Source organism: Drosophila busckii, chromosome 3L (genome assembly GCF_011750605.1).
Source record: "Drosophila busckii strain San Diego stock center, stock number 13000-0081.31 chromosome 3L, ASM1175060v1, whole genome shotgun sequence".
Classification (NCBI taxonomy): domain Eukaryota; kingdom Metazoa; phylum Arthropoda; class Insecta; order Diptera; family Drosophilidae; genus Drosophila; species Drosophila busckii.
In genome coordinates, this window is record NC_046606.1 from 291,713 (window position 1) to 304,695 (window position 12,983).

Consider the following 12,983-nt stretch of genomic DNA (forward strand, 5'->3'; position numbering starts at 1 on the left):
AAGCTCAGACGCTAGCACAACCCTACGCTTTTCTCCTTACGACGTTTCTTTACGGCAGTGACTGTTTGGTTGTTAGGTTTCACGAGAGTGTGTCCCTATCCCTATCCCTCAGCGAAAAGCTAATCTTTGTTCTTTTTCCTTTATTTCCAATGCTTAGACTCCAGTCGCAGCACACGATACTATTATAGTATATAGCCAAAAAGCGACAATCACGCACTAAGCACACAGACAGACACAAACACAAACACACACACACACACATACATACATATAAATAAATGGAAACCCACATCATCATCATCACCACCACCACCATCATCATCGTCATCCCCTTTCCATACCGACACCAATAAAAACAGCAACTAAGCAAACGGAAAGTGAAAATTTGCTCTACTGCCATCGTCTGGATATGACGGCAGCAAAGAGCGCTCGGCGCTGGAGCTGTTTTACTCTCTCATACACACACACACACACACACATGCACACTCGCTAACATACATACTAACACACTTGCATTTGAGTCATAATCGGGCCGATTGCTGCAGCGGCAGCGACAGCGCCGTTGACATCGCCACCTCCTACTCACTTGTCGCACTTTCGTGCGAGTCTATATACACACATACATATACATATATACATACATATGTATCAATTCGAACGAAGCATGCACATTTATACAGATTTGCCTCCGCTCTCGTATGATCACGCAGTCCTTTAAAGTTTGCTGGGTAGGCTACTTAGAAATCAGCTCTACACAATTTTCAAATACAAGCTATATACATTCAGTTCTTTCTCTCTCAAAGTTGGATTATAATGAAAGGTGTGCAGCAATAGATAAATCAATAGCTGCTGATAGCTTTTCATTCTAAACTACTAAGCAGGGTATCTAATGTCCTTTCAGTATCTCCCCCCACCCCCCAGGGAAACTGCAATGCAATCTGCGCATGTGGCACACAAAAACCCACACACAACAAACAGCAGCAGCAGCAGCAGCAGTAGCTACTGCAGCAGTAATATAAACGTAAGCACACCAGCACAAACATCAGCTTCAGCAGCTGAGAGCGTAAGCGAGAGCCAGAGAGAGCCCCAAAACATTGCTCTCTCGCGGCACGCAAAACTGTTACGTTTGGACGCAATTTTGGCGCGTCAGCGCCGGCTGCGACGCCGACATCGTTTTCGCAATAGTAGCCCCAACAACATTTCGTGGCGCGAGCCAAGCGAGCGAGCCCCATTCAATTCAGCTGCCGATGTCGGCTTCGCTCATTTTGAATTCGTTTCGTTTCGTTTCGTTTAGTTTATTTTGTTTTCTTTCCGTCAGCTTCCCACCTGTCTGTCTCTCTCCCTCCTCTCTCTTTGGAGCACTCTCCAATTCTTTCTTTCTCTCTCGCTCACGCTCTCGCTCTCGTTGCTGCTCTCGCTCTGGCTGTGGCTCTCTCGCTGCATAAATTTGCGTGTATGTGCTTTGGCAAGTGGGGCGCGCGCGCGCCCTGCAAGTAACGTCGACATCGACATCACATCGCACGTTTCTGCAGTCGCGTCGCAGTCGCCGTCTGCAACGTTTGTTTGCGCCTAACAAACACTCGACAGCGCTTTTTGTGCTGACTTTAGATTTTAGTTTTGCTGATACCGTAAGAGATAAATGACGTGCCGCGGCTGACTGCAAACCAAATCAAACAAGCACACACATATATAAAATTCAAATCCATTGCTGCCTTGACGTTTCCGCATTCACATTCGCAATCGCAGTCGCAGTCGCGTTCGCGTTGTGTGTGTTTGCGAGTTGCAGGCTTGCCACAAAAATGTGTTTAAGTGTAGGTGGCGCCGGCAAACATACAAATATATACAAATATTGTGAATATATACCTCATCAGTGTTGTAACGCAACGTAACATGTGCATAGTGTAGCGCATAGTGCCCCAAAACTGCTAAAATGATAATGGTGCAACATTTGGTGGCCGCCACGGCGCACAATTTTGTGGCGGCGGCTCTATCAAGCGTCTCCTCATCGTCATCCAGCTTGAGCTCTTCATCATCATCGTCGTCGTCGTCGTCGTCATCCTCATCGTCTTCGTCGTCGTCGTTATCATCCGCCTGCTCTACATCTTCAACTTCAATATTTGCTTCACCTGCGGCGTCACCCACAGCAACAGTGGGAAGTGCCACACCCGGCCAAACACCCGTCGCTTCGCCCTTGGCACCGCCAGCTAATACAATTACGTCGCCAACGCGGCCACCTCCATCACCACCCAGTGCAGCTGGTACACCACACACAGCAGAGGAAGCTCAAATCGAGATTGATGCAACTGCAACAGCAGAAGAAATCAAAGGTGCCATAGAGGAGGAAACCAAGTCAGCAGAGCAGATCCCCAAGTCTGAGGAGAACTCAAGTCACCCAACAGCATCAGTTGAAACGTCCAGCAGCCGCAGCACCAAGGACAAGCAATGTGTAGAGTGTAATAATGAGCAGGCCCAGGAGACGCATAGAGATGAAATTGAAGCGACGACGGCAAGCGAAGAGATCAAGAATAGTGCGGCGACTGTCTCCGCCCCTGACACTGATTGCCGAGAGTTTAAAGTTCTTTATAATCATCTCAGGCAACAGCAACAGCAACAGCAATCATCCGAGCCGGACAAAACGCGCTCCACTCTCGACGGCGTATCGAAAATACTCTGGGAGCGCAAGCAACAGCTGCAGCAGCAACGTAGTAGTGTCATTACCATTACTGGCAACGGCAACGCGAACGGCGGCCACGGCAGTAATGAATTGCAAGCCCAAGAACCACAACACAACAACCACCACCACCACCACCACCACCAGCAGCATCAGCAAAAGCAAAATGTTAGTGACATTGAGGACGAGGAGCAACTCGAGGAGGATGCAGATGCAGACATTGAGGCGGATGCCGATGATGAAGAGCTGCTTGAGCTGCAATATCAAGAGGATTACGATTCACCTTTGGATCTCTCGCTGAGCAGCGCCACAACAACTACAAATGTGGCAGCAGCATCTGCGCCTGGAGGCACATTGGGAGCAGTGGGAGCCTGCAGAAGACGTGTTCGAACTTACTCCGGCACTGAATCTGACGATGACTCAATATCCCAATGCGATAGAACCAGAATGCGACTAAAGCCAGCTGAGCGATCGGCTGCCTACAAGAAGAGCTTGATGAAGCGCTACTGTAAGTTTGGGAACAATTCGTGACTTAACTAAAGAGAAATACCCACATGCAGTACATAATAAACACAAAGTTTTGTATGCAGATATTTCAAAAATGCTGATTCCCACATTAGATTATATTTCTTTATTTTTTTAAAAGCGAATATTGTGAAACTTGAATTTGCCAATACCACAACGCGCAAACAGTAAAATTTATAGCAAAGAAAAAGAAAAATGTTACTCCCAAACAAAAAACAAAGACGTCCAAACGCAAAACAAACATTTAAAATAGCGCAATTTCCGCTGACGAAGCGAACGACAACAACAACAGCAAAAGCAGCAACAGCAACAGCGGTGGCGACGGCACTGTTAACGTTGCGGTCTAAGCAATGAGCGACGCCAACGGCAGCTTCGTAACAGTTTCCTAACCCACCTCAACAATTTTATTGATTACTTAGTCGGCAAACTCACAGAGCCAAAACAGTTCCAAACGAGAGCGAGAGAGCTAGCTAATGAGCACTGAGATTTCTTGTGAGCTCCAGCTCAACTATTAAATGCTCTCTTCTTTTTACTTTACACTCCTGCTTCGAGCTGCAATTATTGTATATGTATGTATGTATGCGTATGTGTGTGTGTGTGGTACATATGCGAATGTGTGTGTTTGTGTTTAGATACTCGTATTTTTTGTGAAATAGTTTCACAGTCACACATTGAGCAGCAAACAACTGCAGCGAACAAGAGCCAGGGCGCCAACTCTCGATTGAGAGCATTACTCACATATATTCACATTCACATACATACAGACAAACGTGTGTGTAATACACAAACATATGTTCATAGCAATGAGTCGAAGATAGACACAAACTGGGTAACCCTTCCAGCAAACAACGACTTTTGGACGAACAATTTAAAACGAGTGTCTGTTCGATTTACCAAAATCAAGAATTATCTATTGTACATTTTATTGATAGTTTTGCGACTTGCTGTAATTGTTAATTAAGCTTGCAAATCGATGAATTCAAATGCCCTACTTTGAATACGTATACTTAATATGCTTGTTTCCCAAATTGCATACAATGCCAACGAACTAGAGCTGAGCTTGTTCCAGCAGCAACTTTTATAGATAAAAGAGAATAATTGAATTGAATAATGAACGCAATGTCCTTTAATTTGACTTGTTTTTTTGCTTAAGAAAAGACAAACTCTGGTGCTAGTACTAGCCCAGTGCCCACATACACACACACACACACACAGACAAAGTCCCACTCGGTGGCACACAGACAGACACGTACAGACGAAAATATAACATGAAGCAACTTTCAATTGCGCCATGTGGCAAAGAGCGCAGCCAGCTACAGCTACGAGCAGCGACAAGCTTTTGTAGGATTGCTTCAGCTATGGTGTTTTCTGTACTCACTGACCCAACCACAACCACTAGATCCATTTATTTTATGCCCCCTTTACATGCCAAACCAGCCTAGCTTCAGTGTCAGCTTACGTTAACATGCACATACATACATACAAACAAATACATGTAGATTCATGCGCATGTATGCGTTCGTGTGTTGGCTCTGTGGGGAAATAGTATAAAAGAGCGAAACTGACTCCAGTGGCCCCCTACCCTACCTTTGGTATGGCAAGTCTGTTGCTTTGAGGCCTAACGCAAATCCATTTGAGGTAGGTTGGGAATAGATTGACAACAACTGAGCGCACACACACACACACACACACACACACACATACAGCCATAAGTACAAGTCATAAAAACATAGAGAAAGAGAACGAACAGCTTACAAGACTGTGAGCTAGTGGAATAGAGCAAACTAAAGGGAGACGCATCAATTGTATTTACATTTTTCTATAAGAACTAGCAAAAAGAAAACAAATAGAAAATAACACTCATACGTCTATTAATCCGGTATGTGACTTTATTTCGAATATACATTAAATCGATAAGGGATCAAGATTAGGGTAATACTAAATACTTTTAAATATTGAATTGAGCAAGCCAAGACTTGGCCTATTACTACATTTTATTATTTGTAGGCAAACCCCATTTTAAATATCATAGATAATTGCTCTTCAACCTAACTTGGCATTCTTCCTGATTGCGAATAAGAATTGTAAAAATTGCTTTCTTTTTTAAAAGCTAAGTACGCTTATATGTTCATTAAAATTTATAAAATACACACATTGCATCGGGGGATTAAACTGCGTTCTAAAGAAGATATGCAAACCAGAACGAAAATACATACGAATGTTTATTCGTAATCGCAAAGTAACAAAATACATACATATGTACGTCCGTGCAAACGAACGTATAGTAAATATACAAACATACATAATAAACATCGACCTGCATATGTATGCATATGTATGAATGTACATACATTTAATAAGCGAGCAAGAGCCGTACACATGTCTCCGTCGGCATGTGTATGAGATATCCGCGAGACCTTGAACTTGAGACTGAATTTCCAAAAAGCTCACAAACACATTGAAACAGGCGATGGCGACGATTCAGACTCACAAACACAAGCACACAACCAACACACAACGATAACCGTCAGTGGGGCTATTATTCTTTTCACCCATGTACACACACACACAGACACACACACAGAAGGCACTCGCATACTTAAACAGCGGCATGAAAGCCAAAATAAGCCAGCCAGCCAGCCAGCAAGAGCGGAATTGTGAGAGCGGCACGAAAAACAAAACTGGGAACTGGGAACTGAGACTGGGGAATGAACTGGGAATCGTGTTCGCTGACGGAAGCAGCCAGTGATGTGCATGTATATGTATATTTTACATACACACATATGGAGGAAGAATGAAGATGAAAGAAAAAAAGCAACAGTAACAACACAATTAAATACTTATACATATATGTATACACGCATGGGTGTGCGTGTGTGTGTATGGGTGCATAGGTTTATACACTCATATTCTGTGTGCGACAGCCAAACAAAGCTATAAATTATAATATTTAAATATAGAACATTTAAAGTTGTGTCTTTTTGTCTGTGGCTTCCCAGTTGACATGCACCTTCTTTGTTTTGTAATTATTTACACATGTCTATATGTAAATGTTATTACTTTTTGGCTAATCAGTGCTCAGCGTCACATGAAACATTGTTTGTTTTCAATAAATACTTAATTATATATTTGTGATGTATAGACACTGTCCCGTATACTTAATAAAGCGGATACTTGATTTTTGTTATCAACATACTACTGCTATTAACTTCAACATTAATATCTAGCAAGACATTCACGCATTTGTTTTTATCCACGATCGTGTGTGTGTGTGTGTTCATACTCATGTAGTAATATTAACGATGGGTACACATTACATTACGCATTGACCCACAATTCGCAAACGTTGAAACTCTGGCGTGTCTCTCTCTCTGTGAATTGTGATGTAATTGTCCCAAAACGCTACGTACATACAAACGAGGTGGTTTAAATTAAAACTAGCTAATGTAGCACAAAATATAAGCAAACAAAAATCAATTATTTGACTGTGCATATGCATATTCTGGTCTCTTCTACGTGTTGATTACAATTGGCTGCGTTGGTTAATTTCCATTCTATAATTCTGCAAAATAAGTCATCGATAAGATTTTTAAGCTAATTGTCAAGTTGCCTACATTTGATCAAATACTGTATATTGTATACTAGATAGCAGTTTAGTTTCAAGTTATGAAATGAGTCTAGGCATTCCACATCTCAGCAATATCAGAATTTTCAAAATTTACATTGCATAGCAATATTATTACATTAAGGTAGGTCGCTGTTATTTGCTAGTATTTTCTATCTGCATACATACGCATGTAATGTGTGTTTATTATTCATTTAATTATTGTTTATTATTTACCCATATTCAACTAAGAAATAAGCAAATAAACAATTCGGGTGGCAATCAAAACGAATGTATTGTTGTAAGTTTAAACTCGTACAAACTTACAATATAAACATATGTACATACATATGAATAGTTAGTTTGAGCTGTAAAAAGCACACACACATATCAAAAATATACATACATACAAACATCCAACATGCAACGGCTAATGGTTAAGTTTTTTCAATGTCTTTATTACATTATAAACAGTCTTTCGCGACACACTAAACATATTAACAAGTTCAGCAACTGATTTGCCCAATTGATGATTATAATAAATCAATTGGGTCACCTCAAAGGTCAATCTTGCTCCAGGCATATTAAATATTTACAAAATGCACTTTTTGACACGTGTTGAGCAAGATTTGGCAATTAAATGAAAAGAAATGCAATCATAGTGCACGCTGCAAAAGCATAGGTAACGGTAAGGTACCGTTTTTCCTTCAAAAAGCGCAAAACAGAATCAAAAACTAAAGTGTGTAAAGCAACAGCAGCTACAACAGCAACAACAACACCGACAAGCCTTGACCTGATTTCTCTTCCTCTCTTGCAGCCAATCGTTTGTAGTTGTGTGTGTGTGTGTGTGTGTGAATCTGTGTATGCTTGTGTGTGTCTTGAATGCAAGCTTTATAGCTGTTGTTGTTTTTGTTGTTTGCCAGTTCGTTTTCCTGTACATTGCAAGTGCGCAAGCGAGACAACTGTATGCCCCGCTGACCAAATGCAATACACACATATCTATGTACATTATGCATTCATAGATACATATTCACACGTGAGTGTGTGTGTGTGTGTGCACAGCTTGACATTCAATGCATTTTTTCTTCATAATACAGCCGCTGCCGTAGTTTCGCATAAAATAAGTGAAAATGCACTTTTACTTTTCAACAACGAAAATCGCAAAAGAAAGAGAAAAATCAGACAGAGTGTGTATGCATCTTTCGCGCTTTACACTTCAATGCATTCGCCAAAGAAACAACAATAATCAAAAGAAAGTGAGATGCCCCATTATTTACATACATATCATTTGTATGCTTGTTGTTTCTACATATGTATGTACATATGTTGTCATGGAATTTAATGGGCTATGTTTTTTAGCTTCTGTTGTTGCACTTAGTTCATGGTTTACCAAAGTGGGTCATTTATTCTGTTGAATGTGCATATGCATGAACATGATGTATACCAAATACAGATCTAAAATTAAATATACATTCAATACATTAAATATACATACTTCCCTACTAATATCTTTCTCTTCTATTTATTCTTTCCAGATACTGAAATTCCTATTGTCAAGCAATCAACAAGCCCTTCGCCGCATCAACAGCAACAACACCTGCAGCAGCAGCAGCATCAACAGCAACAGCAACAACAAACTTTCGTAGGTGCTACATCTCTACTACATATAAAGACCGAACAGAACGCGTTATTAACTCCGCTACAGCAGCCCCAACAGCCAGTGACCATACAGAGTAGCAATGTACATCAGCAGGCGCAACAACAGAATCAGAATCAGAATCAGAATCAGAGCCAGCAGCCATTGGTCATGCCGCATCGGCCATTGCTGCACAATCTACTCAGCGGCGGTGCAATTCATAATCCGCATCACAGAAATTATACGGCTGCCACAACAGGTGAATAATCATAATCATCTTATGATGCATACAGCATTTACTAATACATTTTTGGGTATCTACATTCCCTAGGGTCATTTCCACCCAGTCCGGCAGACAGCGGTGTCTCCGATGTGGACAGTTCCAGTTCTGGTGGCCAGCCCTGCGCCGACGAGTTAAAGGCCAGGTTGGGCATGCCCACATCGACTGCTGCGGCAGCGGCGGCGGCGGCGGCGGCTGCTGCGCACCTGCACACGGGAACTTTTTTGCATCCGAATTTATATCAGAATAACGCTGCGAATTCTTTGCGAAATATATGGAATCGCAGTGTTGGAGGTGAGAGTGATTTTATTTTTTGAAAATTAAAAAGAAAACACAGCCGAAGCGACATACATATGTGGCAGCTACTATATACTGATGTACATAGATTAATGCACATAACGTGCATATGTATGCTTTGAACACACACACACAGCAAAGACAAAAATCTATTCAAATAAGAATATGTTGCACTCGCAACAACCACATTGAATTAAATCTGTGGTCATCGACACATTGCCTTTGCACAAATTGTGAAGGTCACAACGACAATGACAGCAGAGCAGAGCATCGCCAGCAACACACTCTCTCTATCTCCCTCTCTGTCTCCCTCTCTCTCGCTGCCGTTGTGTGTCGCTCGCTCTCTCAGAGCGTCGAACGAACAACGACAAACGAAAGCGTTCGTTGCTCTCTTCTGCAGTGAATAACTTTTATTAGTATTCGTGAGCGAATGCTATTGTTTTTATTTAACGGCGACCGCCCAGACGCCCGACCGCCCTCCCGCTCGACCGCTCGTTGTTTCGTTTTAATTTTTTGTTGTTTTTATATTTTTGTTTTGGAGCTTCTCCACCCAATGATTTCTCGTTTGACTAGACGGCAACATTTAGAAATAAAAATGCATCAGTGGATAGTGTAAAATACACACTAAATAAATTAATATGTAGAAGTCTAGCATTAGAATTGGAATATTTGCATTTTACATTCATAACTTGCTATGCATTCTTTCAGTGTCGGACAGCTACTTTGGGAGCAGTGGAGCTAATGGCAACGTTGTTAGTTCTGGAACACCTGGAACGCCCAGCTATATGACAAGCTCCTACTTTAACTCACCACCAGGGCCTACAACGGCAGCGGCGGTTGCTGCGGCAACGCAACGCAATAGTGTCTCTAATGGTTTTAGCAATCACCAGCATCATTCCCTGCAACAGCAACAACAGCATCAGCACACTGCACAGCAGCCGCAGCATGTGCCGCAGCAGCAATTGGCGCATCACCAGCAATTGCATCATCACCAGCAGCAGCAGCAGCAGCAGCAACAGCAGCAGCAGCAACACTCTCAGCTGACAGCACCTCAACTGGCGTCGGCGCATCCTCACCAGCTGCACATCAGCAACGCAGCGCAGCAGCACACGCATTCCACATTAAGCGGCGCAGCGCCAGCAGCAGCCTCCGTTGTTAGTAGCAGCAGTGCATCCAATGGGATGCTGAATTTGGGTGGAACGCAGAACGTGGTGCAGCAGGCGGCCACGTCGAGTGTTAACTATGATCTCTCCTACATGTTGGAGCTGGGCGGATTCCAGCAGCGTAAGGCAAAGAAGCCACGCAAGCCCAAGCTTGAGATGGGCGTAAAGCGGCGCAGTCGCGAGGGCTCCACTACATACCTGTGGGAGTTTCTGCTCAAATTACTCCAGGATCGTGAGTATTGTCCGCGCTTTATTAAATGGACTAACCGGGAGAAGGGCGTCTTCAAGCTGGTGGACTCCAAAGCGGTGTCGCGTTTGTGGGGCATGCATAAAAACAAGCCAGACATGAACTACGAGACGATGGGTCGGGCCCTGCGCTACTATTACCAGCGTGGCATATTGGCCAAGGTTGATGGCCAGCGCCTGGTTTATCAGTTTGTCGATGTGCCCAAAGACATAGTTGAGATCGATTGCAATGTGGTGTGAGCCTGAGCCTGAGCCTGAGCCTGAGCCAAGGCAACATTTTTGTAAATAAAATGAATTCGAGTGAAGAATTCATATGAAGAAATGATAACATTGATATGAGAGCTGAACCGGCTAGCGGCAATAGTAAAATGCATCAGGCATCCAAAATGCATACTTAGTTGTATAAAGTTAAAGCATTATTAATATGTATATGTATGTGTGTGTATATGGCTAACCTAAGTTTGCGATAGGACATACACTAATTCGTTTTTAAAATTGTGAGAAAGCTTTTTGTACATGTTGAGTTTTTAGGTTTAAATGCAGCCGATTAGTTGTATTCGACATAAGAGGAAGAGTATAAATTACATAGTTTATATATACATACATATAAACCTATTTACATTTATACATACATATATATATATATATAGAAAGTATATATACACATCTACACAGTATACAACTTTTGTATAATTGATGATTCATCCATTGGCTTTAGTTGTGTAACTTAAATTTTAATTAATTAATTATTTTTACGCATATTGTTATTATTTTTGATTATTAATTATTTTTACTATTATTGCTGATGTTCAATGAAGACGAAATTCTCATTGATATTGCGTGTGTGTATATGAAAGGTAATAGTTAACAATAATTGTTATAACTATTGAGGACTAGTGTAATATCTCTAAAAAAAAAAACCCCTTCACACAACCAGCCAAACAATGCACCCAGCATCACATGCATACAACATTTGTATGTATTTGCATATATACAAAATATTTAAAAAAAAAAAAGAAGAAAAAAAAGACGTTAAGACGATGTAATTGTATTCTTGTGTGCGTTTTTGGCTTATTGTTTTTGTTGTCTATTTTATAACGTTGAGAAATATTTCATAGTTCTAATTAATTAGGTTTGTAATTATTGATAGTTTATTTATTTAAGTGTTTCTTCCATAACCTGTCCTATATTCTAATTGCACTAACAGTAGTAGATACCAACAGATTAGTAAACGCATTTTTCTTGCAAAAGCAAAACGCCAGCTTACACTGTAAGAAATTTGTTAACACAAAAACAAAAACCTTTAAATAGAACTTGAGCTTTTACTACAATTACTTCACAAATACAACCAAGTACAACATTAATCTATTGAACCAAGTAAATACGCGAACAGTTCAAGAAAAAACTTTTACAAGCTTAAGCACAGAGCAACAATCTGATTTTGACCGTATATATTCATGTACGTAATACTTTTACAAACGCTTTTTGATGACTTTGTTACACTGCCAGAAGGGAAACTAGCCCAATCAATACTGAAACATAGATATGTACACGTATGTATATGTACCTATACAGATCTGATTCTGAGTCTGCAATCTAAACACAACACACCCATGAAACCACAATTTCCAAACACTGCCCAATCGTGCAATCTCTTAAATGCATAAACAAATATAAATTTAAATTAATGAAATACAAAAACAACTCCTAATTAGATTTTAATCGATTTTTCATTTATAATTCTGTTCACTTAGTGCATAGCTTTATTTTTTATCTAATATTATGCGCGTATGTAAAGCAACATGAATACAAATTTTCGTTTTTGTTTTATAATTGAGAGAATGACAATGTTGATAATTAAAGCGTGAGTTTTTGAGTTTAACTCTATCATTGTAAACATTTTTTATGATTATCTTATTTTTTAAATAAATTTATTAATTCAACACACATGAGTTTCATTTTTGTTTCACAAACAGAAAGCAAATCTAGAGAGCTGCCTACTTTTAACACAAACAAATAGTTGTAACCCGCTACAAATTGGAAATCGAAATATACCTCTCACTGAATGTACTTCAGGCATTAAACATATAAATGTTGATAGTCAAATTAATGTTAAATACAAAAATCAACGAGCAAACCATATTTTAGATAAATCTAGATAATATATTTATAGTTTAAGTCAGATATGTCATGCATTATATACATGCGAATTAAAAGGCACTCAGTTTTTTGAGGTTTCGAATGTACGGAAGTAAAGTAAAAAAGCAAATGTCAAGTAGATGTCTACCGTATTTTAAAACTCAATATATTGCTTGTACTACGCATCCAAGCATCTTTATTAAAACAACGAATGATTCTGGTATACCCAATGATTACCACAGCACTATTACAGTCAAAAGAAAAGCTGAGGACGAACTGTATAATCATTTACTGCATATTATTTAATTCACTACTATAGTTCTGTATGATTAAAATTAGATAATCAACTTCTGGACCTCATGTTTTCTCAATAGCTTTAAGTAATTACCTCTATTTATATATATATACTTATATATATATAT

The 12,983-nt window shown here is 40.3% G+C and overlaps 1 protein-coding gene across 4 annotated transcripts in view; it reads left to right on the forward strand.

Moving 5' to 3' along the window:
* LOC108599844 (ecdysone-induced protein 74EF) overlaps positions 1-11,042 on the forward strand; it is a 30,705-nt gene extending 19,663 nt beyond the window's left edge. For 2 of the 4 annotated variants that reach the window (XM_017986971.2, XM_017986969.2), the window contains 3 exons: positions 8,336-8,695; positions 8,768-9,010; positions 9,722-11,035. In XM_017986971.2, coding sequence (XP_017842460.1) covers positions 8,336-8,695; positions 8,768-9,010; positions 9,722-10,662 — 1,544 coding nt within the window. In that variant the 3' untranslated portion in view covers positions 10,663-11,035. Of the gene's footprint in view, positions 1-1,752; positions 3,180-8,335; positions 8,696-8,767; positions 9,011-9,721 lie in introns of those variants that run through there. The other 2 variants (XM_017986968.2, XM_017986970.1) reach the window with 2 other exon arrangements.
* The last annotated feature ends 1,941 nt before the right edge of the window (positions 11,043-12,983 follow it).